Genomic DNA, 22881 nt, shown 5'->3' with positions numbered 1-22881 from the left:
ATGCCCAGGATGCAAATTGCATCGGAAGTTTTATTACTTGGCACTTCACAGGATGCCCAAACACAAAACGCAACTTGATTACTTTAAATTTTGATTTTTATTCGTGTATTTGTATTAAATCAGTACGAAAGTCAGTGCGATCGAACATAAACGGTGTTTCCATACTCCAAAATGCATTTGTCCTTAGCTGCGTGTGTGCTGCGTTACTAATTTATAATGGATGAGCGTATTACAACATAAGCGCAAATTCCTGACTTGGTCAGAAGGTAATCGTAAAAAAAAAGCTTGCATTCTGTGTAACTAATCTTCTACCTTTGGCTAGTGAAACAAATTGAAATGGCGGAGATGGTTTGTTGGGTGGGTGTGTTGGGTGTGTTGGCCGCAAATCTCACGCCTGGCCGAGTGCATCCTCAATGCGAGCGGTGAGCAGCAGCTCCTCGTCCTGCTGGCTCTTTTGCTTGGGATAAACGTCGAGGCCCTTCTTGAACTCGTTAATATCCATTATGGTGTTTTGATTGGGAGCACCGGGCAGAAAGACGACACTCAACTTATTTTCTAGAGCAGCAAATAGATCCTCGTCGTCCTCCTCTTCCGACGATTCCTCCTCATCCTCCTGATCGTCTTTATCAGAGCCACTCTCATCATCCGATTTGTTTGCGTCCTTGATGTCTTCATCGTTGCGATCGATGTTGGTACCACACAATGGTTCCGGCATACCTGGTGGCCGATGGCCAATCACCTGCACGGACAACTTCCTCATGTTATCGGCGTCAATGCGCAGAAGAAAATCAATGATCTCATCTTTTTGCAGCGTGCGCAATATTTCAATCTGGCGTCGTCGACGATCGAAGAGGTAGTCTTCATTAATGATCTCATCCCAGTTGCGACCCATTTCCGTGCTCAATGCCATGTCCGCCACGAGCTTCAGCTTGATCAGCGAGTCGCGAGTGTGTTCGTATTCATCTTCAGGCAGGTGGCGCAGAATTTGCAGCATTTTAGCGCGGAACACCTCAATGCGCGTCTCCACATAGTTGGCCGTTGTCTTTGTCTCCTGTGAGTTAACCATAATGGAATACCCAGCAATGCCGTAGTTAATTCTAACAGTGGCGCCCACATGATAGCCTAGCTGTTCTTTGGTCCGCAATTGGTCAAACAATGGTTCGTCCACGAACATCATCATCAGATCGAGAATGCTCTCCACACGAACTGTATTGGGTCCGATTTGATAGAAGTTTGTAATCACCGTGTTCGTATCCTGCTCGTTGAGGGCATGGCATCGGATAATATTGGTTCCCAGCGGCAGCATTATGGTCCTATCCTCCACGTAGCGACGCTCCTTGATCGCCTTGCAATCGAGGCGACTCAGCACCGAGTTCAGTACATTGTGAGCGGACTCCTCCGTGTAGTTGCCCTGGATGAGAGACTGGATGTATAGTTCCTTTGGGAACTGGCGGGCAAACTCGCGCAGATCGTCCAAAGTAATATCGTTGAGGCACTTGTACTTATCGATCATCAGCCAGCGGATTTGCTCCAGCACACAAAGACGAACGTCCCTGAAAAAGAGCGAGCAAGATATACACATAGTTTAGTATCAGCATTGTTTGACTTCAGGTATTTCTTACCTGTTGAGTGCCTTTGGCTTGATCAAAGTGTTGAAGAAGTTTTTACGCTGGTTCTTGCGGAAGGCAGCAAGCATGTTTTCGTCGAGCGTTTCAGCCACATGGAGCATGCCTTCGGCAATGGCTTCCACGATGAGATGCAGTTTTTCATTGTAGCCGCTCACCTTGAGGAGCAAACCCTTTTCGATGGCGTTAAAGGTGTAAGAAAGTCCAGCGCTAATGGCTGGATAAAGTTCCTCGCACACATGGAACTTAACGAGTTCCTCGTAAAGTGTGCACATGGCATCGCTGAACGAAAATTAAGGGTAAATATATGTGTAAGAGGACCTTAGGAAACTACGTGTATGTACTTACTTCTTGGCACTTTGCCGCTGCAGCGGCGAGATAAAATAAAAAGCCATGTGGGCTTCAGGTAAATCGAACTTATCATCCTGGCGGAACCAGAGCTCGCAGGTGTCCGTCTTGAGCAGCTTCTTCGGTGCATCGGGCACTTCCGGCTTTCCCATCGAGTGCCAAAACAGTGTAAAGTCCTCCGTGACAAACTTATTCGGCTCGGGCAAGAACAATTCCGGTAGAGGCTTTGAGTCCTCCCACAGCTTGCGCCACTTCTCTGGCATCGGAATGGTGGCGTACTCAGTGCCGAACCACTCCTCTGTCTGATCGTAGGCGGAGACGCCATCATACTTGTTGCGTGAGGTAACCATCAGGTTGAACTTCATCTCATTCAGGTGGCTAATCAGTTCTTTGAGATGCTCCTCATTGTACTCATAATAGAGCTCCTTGCCGGTGAGAATATCTTTCGGTGGGAAGTACTTTGAGTTCAACACCAGCTCCTGTACATTGTCGAAGGCTGGACGCTGAGCCTGGAACCGGAAACCTGTTTCCTCGATGCGCTGTTGCTCCTCGTAAACTTCCTTCATGGAACCGCAGTTGGAGAAGAGCTTGACGTAGGCAAACGTTGCTGCCAGGACTTCGTCCAGATTCTTAAAACCCTCGTCGGTGAGGTAAATGCAAACGTTGAACAGAGCATACATGGAGTTCAAATCAAAGCCGTTCTCCTCGATGCCCGCAATCAGATGGAGAGCCCACAGGCGGCGTCGCAAGTAGGCACAAAGGCTGCCACGGCCTTCGTAGCCCAGCAAATACGACAGAAACTGGTCGGGCTTGCTGCGGTAATACTGACGTACATTGGGCAGCACCCAGGTCAGCTCCAGTTTGCACTCGTTCTCCACCGGCTTCACAAAGAACACCTGCTCGTGGAACTCGGGCTTAAAGGCGTCCCTGTAGTTGAAGCTGCTCAAGTCGGGAGCCTTCACCTCATTGTGGGGAACATCAGAAAAGTGACGCACCACCAGTGATTCCAGCTCATCGATGGGCAAGCGAGCCTGCAGGCAAACATACATGCGATTGGCGCCATAGTGTTCCTTGCGGATTTCGTGTAGAATCTTGTGCAGCTCAGCGTCGTCAACGTTTTCCTTCAGCGACTTCATATTGCCCCAGGCAAAGGTGCCATGGGGGAAACCTTTGGTGGCCAAACTGGCCAGCAGCTGATCACGTCTGGTCTCATCATCCTGAAGAATCTGCTGGAACTCTGAGTCGACGGCGCTGCGTTCGCGTTGCATAGCCTCCTGCTTCATCAGTGGCGCCTTCATCAGGGCCGTAAAATAGTCCAAACTGGAGTCCAGATGCTTCTCGGCTACCTCGAAATAGAAAAGTGTCTCCTCGCAGTCAGTGTTGGCATTGCTAAAGCCGCCGCATTTCTTAATGTGCGCATCAAAAATGTTCTCCTCTGGATACTTTTCCGAGCCCATGAAGATCATGTGCTCGAGAAAGTGTGCCAGTCCCTGATATTTTGTGGGCTCAGCAAAGGATCCGTAATCAATCAAGAGGGCGCAGGCGGCCAGTTTTTCGTCGCCTTCCTCGCTGCCCGATTCCACGCTGCTGCCAGTATCGGAGGAGGTAGACGAGCTGGAATCGCTGCTTGAGGTCACGGAACTGCTGGTCGACTCGCACTCGCACGACTTATCCGAGGACGACTCGGATGTGGTGAAGCCATCGTGTGGCATGGGACTGGGATCGGAGACAATCAGCGCATGCAGTCCATTGCCCAAGAGCAGCGTCCTAAGGGAAAAGCAACCATTGAATCCGGTTCAACTGGGTAAATAGCCCGCTACTCACTTGTAAAGCTTCTTGTCCGTCTCCGACTTGTCCGGCGTGTCCAGATACTTGACCTGGTCTGTCATTTTGCACAACGAGCCGTGCGTGAAAGTCCGTACGCCGGTTAATTGAGTAATTGGGCTCCGGCGTTTTGTCCGGACGTGAAACTCGATTTGTCTGAACAAATGTGCGCTGTATCGCTGCCAGCGCATGCAACTCTCGAATGGGAATAAAGCGGATGACGATCCGGATCGACTGGGATCGGATCGATGGGAAATCCTGGGGGAACAACGTCACAGGCTGCCAAACTCCCGACGCAAAGGCAAATAATTAATATTTTAGCGATAAAAACTATTAATCGAAAGACGTGGGCTCAGTGATGGGACCAGGTGCTTGGGTGTCGCCTTATCGATAACGCCGTAGAATTGGTTTGTGTGGCGGTATTTTCACATGTGGTGAAATGAATATTTAAATATACCATGTAAGGTATGACAGATTTCTTTGCAGTAAATTGATCTCTGATCAGTTTCTCAGTTTAATGAAATCAAAAAATATTTATGAAAATCAACAGTTATGAAGAAAATATGTAATAAAAAATACCAAAAGCTTGCACCGATAGCCGCGGACAAATATCGGAAACCGATAGACTCCGATAAGCTCGGACAGATTACGTCTGGTATCGAAAGGAAGTTGTGTTTATTCCAAATAAATCCGATTCCAGCGGAGATGCAGTCGCGCAGCAAGTCAGATATGAAGCCCATTCGAAAGGAGATTCTCAATCCGGGAAACGCTTACATCGAGCTAACCCCGGGCACCAGGGTGAGTACCCAAAACCGCTCAGCAGGTTGTTCAATTCCATCTGCGACAGATGCAGCAGGAGCAAAACAGTGGGAAATTGGGCCAAGGCCACAGTTAGTGGGTGGTGCACCCAACACAGCCTCATCCATCTTGATATTGCCGTTTTTCAGGTGAAGTTCCACTTCCAAACGCGAAGGGCCGGAGACAGTCGCATCATCGATGACAGCCGCAAGATGGAGAAGCCCATGGAACTGGTCCTGGGAAAGAAGTTTAAGCTGGAGGTCTGGGAGCTGATTGTGCAGCAGATGTCTCTTAACGAAGTGGCCAAGTTCACGGTGCATAAATCGGTAAGGGAATGTGATGTACACAACCTGGACAACCTAATATCCACTGATTTAATTTTCCTCAAAACTCAGCTCTGCTCCCAATATCCGTTCATATCGAAGACCCTGCGGGACATTGGCAAGAAACCAGAGGAGCGACGTCACTGCTGCGGAATGACGCTGCAGAACGAGGGCATTGGGTACACCGACCTGGACGAGCTGCTGCAAAATCCTGCCGAACTAGAGTTCATCATTGAACTGATCTCCATTGAGCTGCCCGAGCAGTACGAAAAGGAGCGCTGGCAGATGTCCGACGACGAGAAGATGCTGGCCACCAGTACGCTACGCGAACGGGGAAACAACTTCTACAAGGCCAGCCGGTTCACTGAGGCAGAGACCTGCTACCGCGAGGCCGTCGGCATTGTGGAGCAGCTGATGCTGAAGGAGAAGCCGCACGACGAGGAGTGGCAGGAGCTGGCGGCCATCAAGACACCGCTATTGTTAAACTACGCGCAATGCCGGTTGATCGCCGGTGACTTCTACGCTGTGATTGAGCACTGCAACGAGGTGCTCACCCTGGATCCGCGCAATGTGAAGGCACTTTTTCGGCGGGCCAAGGCCCATGCGGGTGCCTGGAATCCAGCTCAGGCACGTCGCGACTTTCTCGACGCTTTGGCCCTGGACGCCAGTCTGAAGTCGACTGTTTCTAAAGAGCTTAAGTCCATCGAGGACCAGCAGCAGGCCCGTAACGTCCAGGATCGCATTCACATGCAGAAGCTCTTCTAGAACATAAGTTGCGTCAACGTGCTGCTCATGCTGCTTGTCTATTGGAGCAGCTACCTGCAGCGCTAGCAGTTCTTGTCACTACCTTCGTTTCTTTCGCTGGCCGTCAGCTTCGCCCACGGTCTTGTGCTGCTCTGTTCGATGGCGAACCTATTCCTCTGCTGCTGGACCCTCACGAAGCTACTGCGAGCACTGCAGGGGATCAGCTGGTGATTTTGCGACAACATAACACAATCAACTACGGTACCATACCACCTCATTTTGTGAGAACTGCATTTCAGAGCACTATATGCCCATACTCATCCTTCGCCTCGACTCACAATAAACGGTGTAGGCTAAAGGGTTTAAATATAATGTAAATGTACCATCCAAATGCTTGAATGGAATTGTAATCGTGTGTATATGGAATGCAACATGTTGTTTGCGTAGCGTTACCAAAAATAGTAATCAAATGTTTCACATTTGTTGTCCATAGTCGTATATGTATGTTTGTATTTGTATATCCCTATGTGCGATATTTATTCGTAGCTAGAATCTATCCTAAATCTAGACAAATTGTATAAGATGTAATAAATGTGCTTTTGTGCTGTCTAATTGTTAATTGTAGTTGGAGACTTTATTGTTTGTATATATGCTGCAAGCATACGTAGTAATATGCATTTGCATAAGATAATACATTGTATTAAATAAATAACCAATCCTTTAAATGGACTAGTAACTATTTCTATGGTTTCCAAATAATATCAGTACTGAGCTGAGTTATCTTTTGTGGTTAGCTGACCGAAATAAAATTATCGCATTCGCTCGTACACCAAAGAAAATAACTTATTGACTACAAAATAATGACAAACAATTTTGTTACGCCAAGAAGCTTTTGTTACTTCCCCGATATCAAAAACACAAATATTAACAACATGCAACCAACTGCGGTTCAAGAAATAAAATATCAAATTTTGTTTTAATATTAAGTTTGATTTACTAATTAAAAATCACGATTAAGCGGCATCGTTAACGAGTAATATACACAGTAAATACACGAATATTATGAGCTAGGAAAATCTTTGGAGACCAATAAGAGTGTGGATTCAGTGGGTATCCTACAGCCGCCACAGACGACTGCTGTTGCCCCCGGTGGCGCCCTCAGCCTCGCCGCGCAGTTTGTTGTCATCGGTGCGCCAGACGAAGGGCTCCAGTCGGTCATCGTCGTCCAGGAAGTTATTGATCGCCTCCAGGCTGGCAATGTTCTCGTGCAGCAGCGAATTGCACCTGCTCAGCTGATGGGATATGCTCCGGATCTTGGCGAATTGCTCGGCGTACGAGGCGTACGTCTTTTGCATGTCCACGAATCCGGCAAAGAGGGTGGTGATGGAGTTGCTCACCACCTTGGTGCGTTCGACGAGGTGATTCTGTTCGCTGGCCACATAGCTGGCGCACAGATTCAGATGTGTTTGCATGCGGGCACATATATTGACCAGATGCTGCGAATTCAGTCGCTCCAGAATCTCCGCATCTCGTGTATTGGTCGCCGACGTGATGGACTCACGGAGCACGGGCAAAAACTGCGGTATATTGCGCAGTCGTGCCAGGTCTAGGTCCACATCCTCGCCAGCATCGCTGGCACCGGGACGCACAATCACAATATTATGACTGGATGCCGTGGACTGGGGTCGCTTTGGTTTCACGGCGCTGGTGAGTCCACTCGGATGTGACTTTCTGGCCGCCGCCCGACTGGCGCTGCTCTGCTGGAGCATGTGCGCCGGCTTGCTGCGTATCTTGGGCGAATCGCCGATGGGCCGATCCGTATAGGACACATATGGAAGGTCGGAGCAGACGCTCAGCGGCGGCGAAGGCGGTCTGCTCAGTTCGGAGCCGCCGGGCGAAGCGGCCTCGGCGATGATCTGCTTGCTAGCTATCACAATGCTAGCTGGACCCACTCCAGCTCCTGGTCCCACCAATGTGCCACCTGCTCCTCCAGTCGTCGGCTGGCGATGACCAACACCACGTCGCTTGTTGGCCGCCGCCGTTGCCGCCAGCATCATGGAGCTCCCATCGCCGAGGGATCCAGTGGCCGCTCCTGGCGGCTGGCGTCCGTCGAAGATCTCGTGGCCATCGGCCTCAGCCCGCTGCTGCGAGTGCTCGGCGCCCATTTATCGATCCGATTCCTGGCAATTCCGACACCAAGTTCCGCGTACTCCTTGGCTGAAGTTCGTGGTTAGCTGGCGCTGTCACTGATGCCGTGCTGGGCCCACCTGCTGCATCATTTCCAGTGGTCAATGCCTGGGGATTCACTCCCAAAAACAAATCGATGTTAATTCCTTAGAACGAATCCCAACAAAGTCCTAATTAAGTCCTAAAAATTTCCCAGCTGCCAGTTAGAATGCGCTAGTGCGTTTTGCGGTATTTAAATACAAATAACGAGCTGTTTCCACCGCTCGTACGATTGCAGCTTTCAAAAACGGGGGTTTCCATTTTTATGTGAACTTTTCTTTTCCCAAAAATATCATTGAAATAAAAGTTAAACTATATAATTTATGATGAAATTTTAAAGAATATTCATATTAAATAGTTTTATAAGAAGATAAAAGATTTGACAGAAATACTGCGCTTATAGTTTTAGAATCTAGACATACGCTCTGTTCTTTCATAAGTTTAAATTTGAAGCCGTAGTTAAACTTTATAACTTCTTATTTCTTAAGGTTTAATAGACTTTTCAGGTAGCTGCTGATAATGTAAAATATAAATATGTAACTTTTGTATGCAAGCTCTTATATTATCTTTGACCGCTGTTTTGCGATCGAGCTCTAGTTGGGCTGTATAAATAGGGGGATGTCATAGAGGTTCAGATAAGCAGAGGCGATAAGTGGAAAGCCTTCTCTCCCATTGCTTCCGTATAAGTTCGCCAGTGTTTCTGTGGCCGTCGTCGTTCTAACCGGCATTTTCGACCGACGCGTCGTGTCTTTTGAGGTGCTAATTCTCAGCATCGGATGTAGACTCGGTTTTGCTTTTTTTTTTTTGTTTTTTTTTGTTATTGGTTTCGGTTTCGATTTCAGTTTGAGCAATATTCAGCAAAGTCAGTTGGCTGACGACCGTGATCGCGATAGCAACACTTTCACCCACCAGAACGGATTGCAATGGTGAGCAGGGATTGGTGCTTTCGTGGAATAATCTTATCGAGGTGTTCCATCGATCTACGCACCTGAACTCTCTAGTCTATCCATATATTATTATTATTATTACTTTTTGTACCAGCTATTTTAAATTGGCTTAGTTCTTAAAGCCTAACTAATGTTGGTCTAGGTCATGGATTTTTTGTATTCAAGATTTTTTGTCAGTTTGAATTTAATGTATTTTTTAAATAAGAGCATTTTTTTAAAACTGAATCATAATATTTTATTACTCAGCTATTTTTAATGTTTAATAAATTTCCTTTTATCGCCTTAGGCCAAACCGCAGCACATTTTGCAGCTGAGTGAGGAGCAGCGGAGCAGCTTCGTCGACTCCTTCGACCGGGTGCTCAGCGACATCGATGGCGTCCTGTGGACCTTGGAGCACAGTGTGCCGCGTGCCGCCGATGGATACGCTGCCCTCCAGCGGATCGGCAAGAAGCTGACCTTCTTGACCAACAACAGTGTGCGCACGGTGGAGCAGTGCGTCCAGAAGTTCGCCAAGATCGGTATGCAGGTGCGGCCGGAGCAGATATGGCATCCGGCCAGGTCCGTCGTCAGCTATCTGCAGAGCATCAAGTTCCAGGGCCTCATCTACATCATCGCCAGCCAGCAGTTCAAGGCGGTGTTGCGCGAGGCGGGATTCCAGCTCCTGGACGGGGTGAGTGGTAACTAGATGGGTCCAAGTTTAAGCTTCAAAAAGGGTTTCAAAATATAATAATTATCATTTTATGGCTAGGATATACATATATATATATTGATAATGTATACCAACTCTTCCTGCAGCCCAACGAATTCATTGAGGAGAGCTACGTGTGCCTGGCCCAGCACATCTTTGGCAGGGAGCCGGTGCGCGCCGTCATCATCGACGTGGACTTCAACCTGACCTCGCCCAAGCTGCTGCGTGCCCATCTGTATCTGCGCCATCCCGAGTGCCTGCTGATCGAAGGCGCCACCGATCGCCTGCTGCCGGTGGCCAAGGGTGTGAACATCATCGGTCCGGGTGCCTTCGCCTCCATTCTGATGGAGGCCAGTGGCAAGCAGGCCCTAACGCTGGGCAAGCCTGGCCGCGAGTTGGGTGAGCTGATTGTCGAGCAGTGCAAGATCGACCAGCCGAGTCGGGTGCTCATGATCGGCGACATGTTGGCCCAGGATGTGAGCTTTGGGCGTCAGTGCGGCTTCCAAACGCTGCTGGTGCTCAGCGGCGGATGCAGCAGGGAGCAGCTGCTGGCGGAAACGGATCCGCAGTTCATACCGGACTACTATGCAGACTCCGTGGCCGATGTGGCCCAGTTGCTGGGTGAGGCGCCCAAGTCGCGTGTCTAGACGGAGTCGAAGATCGGCGGAGATCGAACAAAGATATATATACATTAGCTGTAGCTGTAGTTATGATGGGTATCTGGTTAACTGATATGCATACGTAGTTTATTATTGCTAACAAGATCGTATTCTGTCCCTTAGTGAAATTTGAATCATAGTAAGCAAACAGAGTTGACGAACCTTGGACTTCCAGGAAATAAAGCCATGCAACCATTTGGTCGTAAAAGATTCATAGATGTGCAGTGCATATATATACATACATATATACATATATATTATATAGTCTAGCTGAAACAAACCACGATATATATTATCTGAAATATACACAAATTACAAAGAAACTTGGAGATTGCACTTTGGGATTCCCCGCAATTCACAATGTAAAGAGATTTCCATTTCTAAAATAAAAAGATTTTAAAACATTACGCTCATCTATTATTTTATATTTCGTAGATCATCTTGATCAGATATCAAATATATATGGAAATTGTTAATATCTCATAAACTTTCTAATATCTATGTATATTCCAAATGGATCGCTATTTTCCAAATAATAGGGTATCCCTCACTTCCGAAGACGAGGCACAGTGTGCAGTGAGTAATCGTAGATACTTTGGTTTTCTGCCCATTACCAACAAACAAACTTGATTACAAACTGAAATCGGCAGATAAGTTTGACAAACACTTGAGCACTATCATCAAACTGAATGCGCCGAGTCAGGGTTACTCGAATCCGGATTATGGGGTGCCAACTGGCCGAGGCAATCGGCCAGGTAATCGGGCATGTGGGCATGATCTTTGGGCAGCCGCTGGACATCCTCCAGCTTCGTGCCGCCGGTGAGGACGAGGAGCGTCTGGTAGCCACTGGCGCGCGCGAATCCAATGTCGCTGGCCAGGCTGTCGCCCACGAAGAGCACGCGGCTGGGCGGGATTGCCCGATGGCGCTCCAGCAGTAGCTTGCGCAGATCCTCTCCTGGCTTGCCCAACGTTATGGGCCGACGGCCCACCGCCTGGGTCACCACATCGATAAAGGCGCCGGGTCCTGTTTGATTGGAAGCAATCGAGTAACTCCATGACATGGATTAACCTTTTAAAGGCCAGGCTTACCTATGATTTCACCCTTGCCAAACGGAATCAAAGCATCGGCAGCTCCGGCGAGGAAGAGGCACTGCGGATTCTGGAGCTGAACATGGGCGCGCATCAACTTGGCCGCCGACAGATTGAAGTCCACATCGATAATGACCGCATCCACCGATTCGCCGGAGAAGATGGCCTCGTGCAGATCCTTCAGGCTCGTAATGATTCCCGGTCCACTCTATTCAAATGCCAACTAGAGATTGTGAAGCTCTCGCCAGGATTTGAACTACCTACCTCTTCGGTCAAACGAAAGCCGGCATTCACGAGGACTTCCTTGAATGGCGGAGTGGCCAGGCAGTAGATGAGTCCCTCGAAGTTAATGGAGCTCAGGTGATCGCAGATGGTTTGCGCAGGATGTACGACTTGATGCTGGTTAGGAAGATATAATATTTTACAATATTGTTTGCCATTCGTTTAGCTCACCTCATCAATCTTAAGATGGCCCTGTTGCTCGAACTTCTCGATGTGCTCCTTCAGCGAACTGATGCTATTGTTGGTCACGAAGGTCACTTCCTTGCCCAGTTGGGCCAAATGGGCCAATGCGTTGGCGGAACCGGGTATGAAATCCCTCAGCGGATACCAAACAACTCCTGCAGGAATAGACCGAGTCATGACCAAATCGAGTAGTTGGAATCTAAAGCAAACTTGCCATCGCAATCGCAGAAAACCAAATCGAATGAGTCAATGAACTCCTCGCGTTCCTTGTTTGTCATGTTCTTTAGATATTTAATCTAGGGAAGAGATATGTTTTATTGAAATCTTATCCCTTTAGATCCGACAAAGGTGTATCTATATATCACAAAATCCGCTTATCCAATCAGATCATTGTGCTATTATTTCGCCTGCCATTCTACCCACCGAACTCATTCCGATCGAGTGATGGAAACCACGACACAAATCCGGATTTGGTGAGGTTTAAGCACGGGATTCCAATTTCAATTCCAAATCTAATTCCGATCCAGATTCAGATACAGATACAGATTCAGGAACAGATTCAGATACAGATTCAGGTACAGAAGCAGATTCAGATACAGATTTAGATACAGATTCAGATACAGCTGCAGATTCAGATACAGCTACAGATTCAGATACAGCTACAGATTCAGGCTCGGAATCCGATTCCAATTCCAATTCCAATTCCAATTCCCATTCCGATTCCTCGCTAGATTCCAGCTGAAAGTTCCAGTCCAGCGATGCGACTCAACCGAAGTGCCAGCGACAGATTTGTAACTAAGTCCAGCGAGACGAGCACGCCAATCTGGAAGACCCAGCGCCCAAGAGCACCGCCTGGCTGTGGAAAGGGGGCGATTGCATTACACATTTCAAATTGCATTAGACTGCTGGCTGCAGGCAGTCCAGTGCATGCAGATTGGGGCGAGGTAAGTGGCGCACACTGTTCAAAATAGATTCAAATAGATGTATTTTCCAAAAATGCATGATCTAGAGTAGTTGGTACTCAAAGATTGGTTAGCCAATCTAGAGCTTAAACTCTTCTGAAAACACTTCTGTGTCCAGATTTTCATTTCTTTGTATATAAACGAGTAGTATAGAACGTTTTTCCAAGTGTAGTTACACCTCAATCGCTCGTAATCCATGGGCTGCTGGGTGGCAAGGGGCAGTAGGTGGTGTCACTGGCAATTGAATGTTGTCCAGCCAAGTCGCTGGGTAGGTGGCGTTCCAATTGATTTGCTTTCATCGCCTCTCAATTGAGCAATTTCGATGTCAGCTTATCCATATCCAGTGCATCCGGTTTACTTATCTACAAACATTTGTGTACCTTTGTTTGTACATGCAAACTAAGAAAATTATACAAGTAGAATGTCATATCATAATCATATAAATAATGGAGTTAAACCCATTTCGTTTATTTGTTATTCCTTTTTTTTTTATCCGGCACACAACACAATTGGTTTCTGGCTTAAACTCTAACGTAATCGTAGCTGCTATGATTAGTTTTAGTTCGTATCGTATAAATATGTTTATCAAAACAACAATTCACTATAGGTGTACGCACTGGTAAGTAGCATTTAGAGTTCTACAAAATATTAATATTGCGAAATGTGCAATGCTCTCGCTTGGCAATAATCAACAATAAAAACAATGATTTCTTGTGGGTGGAAGGATGAACTGCACATATGTATGTACATAGGATACATACATATGGCTGAGTTCGCTTCTCGGTTTGTGGGCAACATTGTAAGGTACATTGGATTGTTTCTTAGTGTCTGGGTTGGATGCCAGCTTCTTCAGCTCGCACACATTTTGTGGTGTATAATTCGTAATCGTTTTGCTCATGACCGATCCAACATGGGTATGTGGAAGTGGGCAGAAGCTACCACAAGTTCCGCCGCTTCTAAATTATAAATACTCGTTGTTAATGCACTTTGGACGTGTGGTTGTGTGTTGTCTGTGTTGTGTTGTGTTGGTGTGTATAATAATTTAAAAATATTCAAATACATATCCCTAGAACTGTGTGTATATCTCTGTGTGTGCTGCTAAAGCGACTTGGCCTCACTGTGATCCAACCGGGTGATGATTCAGTATGCTCGAGTCCATCAAGTAACAATATAAAATCCTATTCTTGTTTGTATGTATATAAAAATGCAATTGCTTGACTCGCGGGGCACCGATTCCCCATATTCGTTGAGCATTTCCCATGCAAACACAGTACAAAAATCATCATAAGTACGAAGCACTGCATCCATGCGATGGCAGTCGACAATCCCTAGATATTCGCGTGTCGGTCTACATATATACAAAAGTTTAGCTAACTACGGGGAAACCAAGGAATGATCTGGCGAACATGCAGCTCCTACACAAAAGAGGTGGCATCATCGCGGCTTCGGATCACCGTTTCGTTGTTGCGCTGACGCAGTTCACCATCCGACTTTGGGTGGCCATTGAGTTCCGTCTGCACCAATTTCATGGCGTGCCGTTTTTCGTACTCGATGATGTGCTCCCGCAGCAGGAAGTTCTCCCGCTTGATGCGCTTCAGCAGGCGACCCGAGACATCCGGCACGGCCCATCGCAGTATGCCCTGCAGCATGGTGATAATGTTCTGTGGGCAAACACGATCAACGTTAGCTCGAAATCGATTTGCACTGACTTTGCTCACCTGGTAGATGACGATGAAGGCCAGCCGACCCGTCAGTATCTTCCAATATATCATGGGTCGTTTGTAGGGATGCGGATCGTCCGGTGAGTTTCGGAACTCGGTGTAGCGACACACCGTCTCGTTCACATGCTGACTGCCACCGAGCAGTGGCTGCACCTGGAAGTCCTTGGTGTTGAACACGGCCAGCGTGAAGTTGAGATAGTTGTTCAGCTCGGGATCACCCATTGAGGCGGCATACACGATTTTCGGTATGAGGTTCGTGCTAAATGCGATTATCATTGCCTGCAAAGCGTATTTGTATGATGAATTACTAAGCAATTGGAGCGGAGACATGTGTATTAGACTCACACTCGAGGCCACGGCAATACGCGTGACGACGGTCATGATGTTGTGCCACACTCCAATGTCGCGGGCACGCATTCCCACGGGCCGCCGCAGGAAGCGCAGCATCTTGATGGCGTCCAGGCGCACCTCAATCACATTGTTCAGCAGGGCCAGCAGCGGCGCCAGTGGGAAGGCCAAACTGAACAGTGTGATGAAACCGAATTGCACAACTGCAGCAGAAATGGTTCGTTAATAAATGGGAAGTACAAGTTATAGTACGTATAGTACGTATAGTTATATACGTACCCATTTCGAGGTACTCCACGTAGAGCGAGTTGTTTTGGGCGGGCAGTAGATTGTAGTCCTCGGTGAACTGGTTGTAGGGCACCAGACGCTGATCCTGGTGGCTCTTATACCAGCCGTGGCGATAGCTTAACTCCTTGAAGGTGCGCATCAGATAGGGTATAAGCATCTCCACGATGGCATTGACCGCCTGCTTGCCAGCCATAATGATGACCAACTGCATGCAGAGCTCCATAAGGCAGCCGCCGGGATTGCACTCCTCCTGGCGGAAGCCCAGCACGCGATTGTACTTCGCCGGATAGCCGACGAACTTGCCCTTGAGGAAGGCGATGTAGAAGAGCGAGGAGTAGTAATTGACGAACTGGAACACATAGTTTTTGATAGTTAGGCTCTCATCGTACTCCGTCTGGGTGCGACAGTACTCGTAGTTGGTTAGCTTCACGGCCAAACTGGAGTACACCATGTCCAGCAGCGAGATCACTATGAGGTCAATGATGCCCGCCGTCATGGGCAATATCATAACCTTAAATGTCATGGAATTCTCACTGCCCAAAATGCTGTGCGAGGCTCGCTGTGCCATCCTATAGATGATTATGCCCGCTATGGCGATGACTGATATGCAAATCTATATGCAAATAGAAGACATTATATATAATGTGCGGCTCCAATGGCAGCAGATTTGTGGTTGTTACTCACAAACAATATCATGATGCTGTAACTGGTGAAGTTGGGCAGGAACTTGATACTCCAGAAGGGCACATCCGGATCCAGGACGGTCCGCTTGCCAGCCTGATCCTGTTCATAGGCTTTTCCGGCCAGCCTTTTGCTGCGCGATATTTTGGCCAAGTACTGCGGACGCGGATGCTCCACGTGGTGGGTGAAACCGGTCAGTCCCCAGCGGTGCACCAGACCCGCCGAGTAGCGTTTCCAGAACTCCAGATACACCACCGCCCAAATGGCCATCGAAAAGGCGAACACCACCGTCATATTGTTGTCTATCAGATAGTTGAACTTGGAAGAGGTACACGTCTCGTTCAGTCGCCAATAGTCACAGCTGCGGTCGCACTGTGGACACATGATCGTCCCATTGTCGTTGCAAATGTCCCGGCTAATCGGATCGCTGCTCCACGTGATGAAGCCGTACAGGAAGCAGAGCACTCCGAATATGCTAATGGGTATCAGCATTTGCGTGTAGAATCCCAGCCAGGCAAAGTAGAGTGCCACCTTTGCGCCGAAGTAGTCTTTGATTTGGTCCAGTGGCTGCAGGCTGCAAGTAAACGATTGTAGTGCTTAACTTCTAGTCTAACCAGGTGCCTATATTATGATAGCTTCGTTTTAGAGCTCCATGGCTTTACCAGGAATGGTGTATCAGTTCTAGTAATATAATCTTCTAACACAACACCCGCTTTTCTTTACCATATTCTCATTAATTTGCAATCTAAACAATCAAACTTGCTTCGAAAGGATCAGCTTTCTCGGGTCGAGTAGCCTTTCCAAGAACTTCAACTATTGTTTAAACTGAAAGTGTCTGATTGCCTTACTTCTTCCACTTGGATATGTTGGCCCACTCCTTGAGCAGCCGATTGCGATCATCTTTCTGCAATGAAATATGAATGCCTTATGAGTGAGAAATTCAAACTGAAAGGGCGTTTGGAGTTTGAAACCCACATCGTGCAAGGTGTAGGCGCAGGTGTATACGCCATCCTGGACGAGCTTCTCGATGCCCAGATTGTCGGCCGTCTCCTCGCCCTCCACGAAATGCTGGCGCTGCAGAATGAAATTGATGATGGAGTAGCGGGTGCTGGCGTCGAGAAAGTTCGGATGCTCCGTATCATACAGCTCCAGATAGTTGCGGGAGAACTCGAGATGGATGCGCGGTTCGCGTTCCGGAAATAGAGCCGTATTCAGCTGCACGGAGCTAAAGAGACTTTTGCACATGCGACTCAGGCAGGTCTTGAACTCGTGCGCTGATTCGGCAAAGATTTGATCCTGGCCGGGTATCGGCTTGAGCGGCACCTTGATCTTAAGTATCTCCGCATAGCGATATAGAACCTCTGTCGGCGCATGGATCTTGATGAAGTGCACGCGCTGCACCTTGTTGTGCTCCAGCTGCAAGCCCTCCCGCTGCAGATTCGCCTCGAAGATCTCGCACTTGCGCCGGTGCTCCTCCAGCTGCGTCTCTCCATTGTACGCCAGCACAAAGTCCACGCTCCGTTTGCCATCGTCGAAGCGTCTGTATGTCTGCAGAATCACAGAGAGTTCCCGGAGATGAGCATGTGCCAGTGGTCAGAGTTCCAGGAGATGAGCATGTGCCAGTGGTCAGAGTTCCGGGAGATGAGCAAGTGCCAGTGGACAGAGTTCCGGGGATGAGCAAGTGCCAGTGGACAGAGTTCCGGAGATGAGCATGTGCCAGCGGAGAAGAGAGAACGACAGAGAAGGGAGAGCATTAGTATAAATCAGTGTCACGGTGAGTCACTCGCGTGTGATCTTGAACTTAAAAATACATTCGCTTATCAACTAGACGTGACGGAAACAAAGCGTGTGGGTGCGTGTGCCTACACCTTTACCCCCTGGTCACCACCCTATCACCGTGGCGGACTCCTCTCGCCGATCTCCGGAGCGCAGGCCACGCAGGAGGCAGCACTTCAGCATGATGGCAGTCCGGAGAAACCGAATCGAAACACAACACAACCGTCGTGGTCGAGACACTGCTGGCAAATAGAAGCTCCACAGCGCACAGCTGTTGGCTGCAATCAGTATGTGCTCCAAAGTACCAAAACGCCCGACTTAGATTTATTTAATATAAGAGTATACTAAAATTCGCATTAAGTGTTCATACCCAATCCCGCAAGCAAACTATAGGAAATAGAGAAATATAAACAAACAAAGGAGAGCGTGAAAGAAGGCGGCAAGAACTTGATCAAGTGCAGAATATGTGTATATATCTATATATGTGTATATATCATTGCAGAAAACAGGGGAATCATATACGTGAGTGGTGCGGGTACAGTGGTCGCTCCTTAGCGCGAATCCTCTTCGAATTTCAAAGGAGAATCGAAGTATTGAACTATATTCTTCAATTTGCTGAGTGCTATAAACATAAACATCTGATTACGAGCTAAATTCACAGATATACTATATTCTATCACAAAAAATCTTTTATAGATTTCTAAATATTTCAATATATAGGTGAGTACTTGTTAGATTGACACACAATTATTTTTGAAACTTATTAAATGAGTAATTCGTATTTTCTAATAAGTGTTTTAAATTTCGTTGTGTAATAGTATTATATATACTATATTATTAAATGATTTTTAGATTTCTGAACAGAAAACTAACAAATAAGTATGCAATTAAAATGTAGTAGTTATAAGAAGTTAAAGTTCCCTAGGAGTGCTCATTTGAAAGGACCTCTCGTGGAGGCAACCACTGCACCGCGTTCCATCGGGATTCGTGTCTAAAAGCTTGAATGAGCAGATGATCCAGCAGATGGTTGAAAGTGATTGGTGGATGACGAGCGGATGAGATGGACTGGGCAACAGCAACTAACTGCAAGACAAACATGGAGGTGAGATCGATGGACGTGCGATGGAGATAATTGACATCGGCGGCAGTGCAAAAGCGAAGGCTTTCAACCGGAGCCATGTGCTTAAACGTTGTGGAACGCATTTGGTTTTTGAATGTTGAATTGCAATTGGAATTGGAATTGGAATTGGAATCGTATCGTATGCTATACTGTCGTTGTTTACCCTTGATTTCCACTGGGAGTATGTTATTGGCAATTTCTTATCTTTATTAGAAATGTTGCTACTAGTTCTTAACAGACGTCTAGAGACCTCATCGTCACCACCTCCTTGTCCTCCATCTCCGGTCACACCAATCCCGGTGGGCAGATGGTTTCGTCCGTTTTGCAGGGCAATCATTTGGGCGGCAATCGCGGCATCCGTGTGATCACCACTACCAACGCCACCACCACCACCACCGCCGTTGAGGTGCTCCAGTGCCGTCGACTGGCGATAACCGGGCTGCCAGGCCAGCGCCGCGTGCTCGGCGTTTGCTCCGCCGCCCAGACGCAGTCTTCCTCCTAATCCGCCTCCTCCTCCTCCTCCACCTCCTCCTTCATCGCCCGCCAGATCAACTGCGGAGTGGTAGATGGTGTTGCGCGACTGTGAGATCGATTTGCGATGCGCCGCCGCAGCAGCCGCCGCCTCCGATTCCGCCAGCGATATGGTGTCGAAGTACAGACTCTCCCGCTCGTCCATTTCCGATTCGGGATAGTCGTAGTCGTGGGTGCGGACTGCAACGAAGTTTGAGATTAGTCGGATGTTCTGGCACTCGCATTACAAGTAGATGAGATTCAGATGATATGAGATGAGTTGAGTGGAGTGGAGAGGTGAGGCGGTGGTGCTAATGAGTTAGTTGTTACATTGCCACACTCCAATTACGTGAAAGAGTGCTTGACTACGATTCATTTGAAAGCAAGTTTAGCAGGAATGGTAACAACACTTGGGTTTTGCAGATATATGACATGATATATGATTCTATAAATTTCTATTTCTATAAAATTTCTGATAAAATTGAACTGATGAAAGAAAGGCAAAAGTGCTTGATATAATCCGATATAATAACAAATTGAGCCACTTCAACAAATAATTAGCTATTAAAGTGTGACATATAAAAAATATGTAAAGCAAATAATACTTCAAAATTAAGGCAGTGAGATCATTTGACAAATTCCAACTTATTAAGTGCTATAAATTCAATAAATGATATAATAAAAGAGAAAACACAAAGTTGTCTATACCCAAATAGATTATTTGCCCCAATGTTATTAATTGAGATTAATCGAAATATCAGACCCGCTAATATTAATTACTGATAAGCGCCGAAAATCCCGATAGTGAGTCTGTGGCCATGATAATGGGGATGATGGAATTTGATGGCCTTTCAGGCGGACCCAATTTGGAAGCCAACTTATCGGGTCCCAGCTCCAGCTGTCGCTGATACCGCCCCGCCTGACTCATTTAAATGCGGTCAATTACATAAGTGGCCCACATAAGTGCGTTTCCATGTGTCCATTCCATGGCATGCGTGTGAGAACTTCGATGAATGAATGAATCGAGGGTGGGATCGAGGGTTGGATGAATGAACGGATGATTGGATGGATGGACACACTGCTGCTGCTGATGATGATCAGTTTCCGGAGCAGGAAATCCCCATCCCAGTTCTATTTCCAAACTAAGAAGGGGCAAACTGAATCAACTCAAGCTTGAAACAAAAACCAAACAATGACAATGCTCCAAAGATCAATATTATACTGAACGAAATGAAACAAGTATGACGATCAGACATACATATGTATACATACATATATATATGTATATGGTGTGTACATAAGAGCGGAGAACAAACAAATTTGCATGCCAACGGTTGCGATGTTTACTTAGTTAACTTAAATAATTTACCCGCCGAATACATGATTGGTGTGGCTAGGGAAGAGCTAGGTGAATGTCTTGGCGGCAGTTTGGTTTTATGGGAAGTCGATCGATCGCTGATCCCTCCAGCGGTCTGTTACCAGCGATCCAGCTGATTCAGCTGATCCACCTTATCCTGCTGATCCTGCTGATCCTTCTGATCACTCTGATCCCTCGTTTCGAGTGACTCCTTCTCAAATCCTGAATCTTTCGGCACTTTCTCGGCGGCTGCGCAGCGGCACCGACTTCCACGCATTACGATTCTCGGACTGCCGGCAGTGAAAGAAGAGCAATTGGTGCAGGCAATAAGCTCGTGGCTCCACAAAACCAAAACCAAAAAAAAAACTAAAAACTGGATATTTCTAAGCAACAAGTGCAAACTAAAACCGAAAGCGAAACACTCAGAGATTCGGCCGCGAATGATGTCAGACGGGAAAAATTAAATGTTGAGCCAGTGGGAAAGAAATGTGCGTACACTCGCGTTGTTTGGCGATTACTGAAAACAGAGTACGAAAAGAATAATAGAGGCAGAAATATATACAAATTCGGTTCGGGTTTGCCAGCCAGCCAGCCAACCAGCCAACCAGCCAGTCAGTCAGTCAGCTAACCAACCTCACAAATCGCCGACCGCCACAATAAACTGATTGCCCAAATAGGCGTGCAGCTAGATGTGACGACGCACAGTGGCCGGAATTCGCTCGAAATGGGTGCCATAAAGCCAGTGCCCCCCAAGAATACTATCCAAACTTTAGGACCATCTAGAGAGATAGATGGAAGGGCTTCAGTTTAAACAATTATTCAGTTAAGTCGCACAGAGATCTTGCAGTTCTATGAAGTACGTTACTTTCTATTCAGTATTTGAAATAATGGATCTTATATGATTTTATATTAAATATTATAGAATGCATAGAAATCATAACCATTTAATTGCCGAAGTTCAAGTCGTAAACATGATATATTTGTGACTTATAGCTGCCTATCTATTATTGGGTGACTATATAGACCCACTGTAGTCATATGCACATTAATACAGAAAAGTTTCACGAGAGAACAACTTTTTGTGTCCATCTTAAATAGTAAATAAATACAAACAGTCGATTGTGGTTTAGATTCAATTTCGCCTGTGTATACACATATATACCCATTTTTCTCATTTTCCAGAAATCTGATAATCGTACGACTTTAATAGGTGGTGCTTATTTTAATGTTAATTTATGGATCATTAAAAGTTGAGAATATAGAAAGATGGAAACGCACAACATTAAGATTCTAAATAACGCTATTGTCTTAAAATGCTTGTTTCAACATAATACAGTGCCATTGACTGCTTATAAAAAGAGAGCACGGCAATTTTTATTGATGTCAAGTGATTGACCCGTCTGGATTGAATGTGTTAACAACGGCAGGATTTGTATGTAAAATATTTGAGTTTCGACATCATTTTCCTGGGAAAGTGTGGTGCCAGAATCATTAACCTTGACGGAATACAGGCAATCCCTGGGTGCAGGCGAATGTTTGAATTCGATGGGCGAGAACGGGTTAACATGTTGGCGGCAAAGGTAAAGGTCAAGTTGCTAGCGCAGATTGTTGACAAACCAAAGTGCGAACAGAATGCTCGCATAGAAGTCTCTCTATAGGAACGAAACCAGTTTTGGCATATGTATAATGGAACACCCATAAAATAAAGGTGGGAGGAACTAGTCCAAGACACGCGAATCGGTTGAAAGAACATAGAAGCACGCCGGAGAAAGCTCTAGTCCCCAAAATTCAGAATACCGGATGACGACCGGGTGAAGGTGATGATGATGATGGCGTTTCTGATAATAATAATGATGATGATGATGATGATGATGCACTACACCTTCGATTCTGTCTATGTGGACATTTCTATTTTTAGCAAACTGCAGTGGCCGAAAATAAACGGAAGGCCTGCCGGCGGAGCATTGAATACTATAGCTATGGAATATCGAGATTTTGGTTAGGAACAAGTTGTTAGTATAGCTGGCAATGTCCTGCCAACGTGATAAATCCAAACCCATTTAACTTTTGTGCTCTCACCTGGGTTTGTTGTCGTTGACTTCAGCTAGTGTTCACCGTAGTTGACATATCCACTGGCCCTCGCAAATAACTGCCGCTTTCCGCGCACTCCACTCGATTCGCACAGGCGACAAACAATTATTGTGATGGAAGAGACCGCCAGCAAGGCTTGTTTTTAATAAATTTATTTTTTAACGCCACAAACGAAACGTCCGCGGCCAGTGTTGCCAGATGCATAACATTATTCAATCAGCTGTTGATTGGGTTATTCATTTTGCGTTTACCAACACCACACTATCTATCGATAGGCATACAGATTGTTTT

General features: G+C 46.7%; 6 protein-coding genes across 10 annotated transcripts; 2 read left to right on the top strand and 4 right to left on the bottom strand.

Moving 5' to 3' along the window:
* Positions 1 to 78: 78 nt before the first annotated feature.
* On the bottom strand, positions 79 to 4210 carry LOC6525530 (nardilysin). The gene is made up of 4 exons (XM_002101329.4): positions 3798 to 4210; positions 1974 to 3740; positions 1623 to 1907; positions 79 to 1553 (listed from the first exon to the last, which is right to left on the bottom strand). The coding sequence occupies exons 1-4, from the start codon at positions 3986 to 3988 to the stop codon at positions 389 to 391; spliced, it is 3408 nt and encodes a 1135-aa protein (XP_002101365.2). The 5' UTR covers positions 3989 to 4210; the 3' UTR covers positions 79 to 388.
* Positions 4211 to 4431: 221 nt separating this feature from the next.
* Positions 4432 to 6281, top strand: LOC6525529 (AH receptor-interacting protein). Its single transcript, XM_002101328.4, has 3 exons — positions 4432 to 4595; positions 4745 to 4921; positions 4991 to 6281. The coding sequence occupies exons 1-3, from the start codon at positions 4503 to 4505 to the stop codon at positions 5681 to 5683; spliced, it is 963 nt and encodes a 320-aa protein (XP_002101364.3). The 5' UTR covers positions 4432 to 4502; the 3' UTR covers positions 5684 to 6281.
* A 350-nt stretch (positions 6282 to 6631) lies between these two features.
* On the bottom strand, positions 6632 to 8035 carry LOC6525528 (BLOC-1-related complex subunit 5). The gene has a single exon (XM_002101327.3). It carries the CDS (start codon positions 7825 to 7827, stop codon positions 6778 to 6780), a length of 1050 nt encoding a protein of 349 aa, XP_002101363.1. The 5' UTR covers positions 7828 to 8035; the 3' UTR covers positions 6632 to 6777.
* Positions 8036 to 8580: 545 nt separating this feature from the next.
* Positions 8581 to 10505, top strand: LOC6525527 (chronophin). Its single transcript, XM_002101326.4, has 3 exons — positions 8581 to 8814; positions 9122 to 9505; positions 9631 to 10505. The coding sequence occupies exons 1-3, from the start codon at positions 8812 to 8814 to the stop codon at positions 10168 to 10170; spliced, it is 927 nt and encodes a 308-aa protein (XP_002101362.1). The 5' UTR covers positions 8581 to 8811; the 3' UTR covers positions 10171 to 10505.
* An 81-nt stretch (positions 10506 to 10586) lies between these two features.
* Positions 10587 to 12533, bottom strand: LOC6525526 (4-nitrophenylphosphatase). The gene is made up of 6 exons (XM_002101325.3): positions 12160 to 12533; positions 11951 to 12032; positions 11725 to 11891; positions 11536 to 11670; positions 11272 to 11479; positions 10587 to 11206 (listed from the first exon to the last, which is right to left on the bottom strand). Exons 1-6 carry the CDS (start codon positions 12166 to 12168, stop codon positions 10863 to 10865), a joined length of 945 nt encoding a protein of 314 aa, XP_002101361.2. The 5' UTR covers positions 12169 to 12533; the 3' UTR covers positions 10587 to 10862.
* Positions 12534 to 13127: 594 nt separating this feature from the next.
* Positions 13128 to 22800, bottom strand: LOC6525525 (anoctamin-6). 5 transcript variants are annotated; one of them, XM_002101324.4, is made up of 10 exons: positions 22579 to 22800; positions 20512 to 21016; positions 18796 to 19343; positions 16712 to 17284; positions 16585 to 16640; positions 15740 to 16310; positions 15047 to 15668; positions 14765 to 14970; positions 14417 to 14698; positions 13128 to 14359 (listed from the first exon to the last, which is right to left on the bottom strand). In XM_002101324.4, the coding sequence occupies exons 2-10, from the start codon at positions 20522 to 20524 to the stop codon at positions 14114 to 14116; spliced, it is 3117 nt and encodes a 1038-aa protein (XP_002101360.2). In that variant the 5' UTR covers positions 20525 to 21016; positions 22579 to 22800; the 3' UTR covers positions 13128 to 14113. The 5 variants fall into 5 exon arrangements, with proteins under 5 accessions (XP_002101360.2, XP_015046342.1, XP_039230195.1 ...); XM_015190856.3 differs by having other exon boundaries at positions 18883 to 19343; XM_039374261.2 differs by having other exon boundaries at positions 20512 to 20789.
* Between the last annotated feature and the right edge of the window lie 81 nt (positions 22801 to 22881).

Source organism: Drosophila yakuba, chromosome X, assembly GCF_016746365.2.
Source record: "Drosophila yakuba strain Tai18E2 chromosome X, Prin_Dyak_Tai18E2_2.1, whole genome shotgun sequence".
Classification (NCBI taxonomy): Eukaryota; Metazoa; Arthropoda; class Insecta; order Diptera; family Drosophilidae; genus Drosophila; species Drosophila yakuba.
This window is presented reverse-complemented; position numbering and strand designations above follow the sequence as displayed.

What these genes read in the sequence shown, in the direction of transcription:
- LOC6525530 (XM_002101329.4), bottom strand. Translation starts at nt 3,988, where the DNA reads ATGCGCTGGCAGCGATACAGCGCACATTTGTTCAGACAAATCGAGTTT. An exon ending in CAGCGGCAAAGTGCCAAGAA is followed by an intron (nt 1,908 to 1,973) that starts GTAAGTACATAC and finishes ATTTTCGTTCAG; the next exon opens with CGATGCCATGTGCACACTTT. An exon ending in AAGCCAAAGGCACTCAACAG is followed by an intron (nt 1,554 to 1,622) that starts GTAAGAAATACC and finishes GCTCTTTTTCAG; the next exon opens with GGACGTTCGTCTTTGTGTGC.
- LOC6525529 (XM_002101328.4), top strand. Translation starts at nt 4,503, where the DNA reads ATGCAGTCGCGCAGCAAGTCAGATATGAAGCCCATTCGAAAGGAGATT. An exon ending in AGCTAACCCCGGGCACCAGG is followed by an intron (nt 4,596 to 4,744) that starts GTGAGTACCCAA and finishes GCCGTTTTTCAG; the next exon opens with GTGAAGTTCCACTTCCAAAC. An exon ending in AGTTCACGGTGCATAAATCG is followed by an intron (nt 4,922 to 4,990) that starts GTAAGGGAATGT and finishes CTCAAAACTCAG; the next exon opens with CTCTGCTCCCAATATCCGTT.
- LOC6525528 (XM_002101327.3), bottom strand. Translation starts at nt 7,827, where the DNA reads ATGGGCGCCGAGCACTCGCAGCAGCGGGCTGAGGCCGATGGCCACGAG.
- LOC6525527 (XM_002101326.4), top strand. An exon ending in GATTCCAGCTCCTGGACGGG is followed by an intron (nt 9,506 to 9,630) that starts GTGAGTGGTAAC and finishes CTCTTCCTGCAG; the next exon opens with CCCAACGAATTCATTGAGGA.
- LOC6525526 (XM_002101325.3), bottom strand. An exon ending in GCTTTCGTTTGACCGAAGAG is followed by an intron (nt 11,480 to 11,535) that starts GTAGGTAGTTCA and finishes GCATTTGAATAG; the next exon opens with AGTGGACCGGGAATCATTAC. An exon ending in TGGCAAGGGTGAAATCATAG is followed by an intron (nt 11,207 to 11,271) that starts GTAAGCCTGGCC and finishes CCAATCAAACAG; the next exon opens with GACCCGGCGCCTTTATCGAT.
- LOC6525525 (XM_002101324.4), bottom strand. An exon ending in ACAGCATCATGATATTGTTT is followed by an intron (nt 15,669 to 15,739) that starts GTGAGTAACAAC and finishes ATTTGCATATAG; the next exon opens with ATTTGCATATCAGTCATCGC. An exon ending in CGTGGAGTACCTCGAAATGG is followed by an intron (nt 14,971 to 15,046) that starts GTACGTATATAA and finishes TTTCTGCTGCAG; the next exon opens with TTGTGCAATTCGGTTTCATC.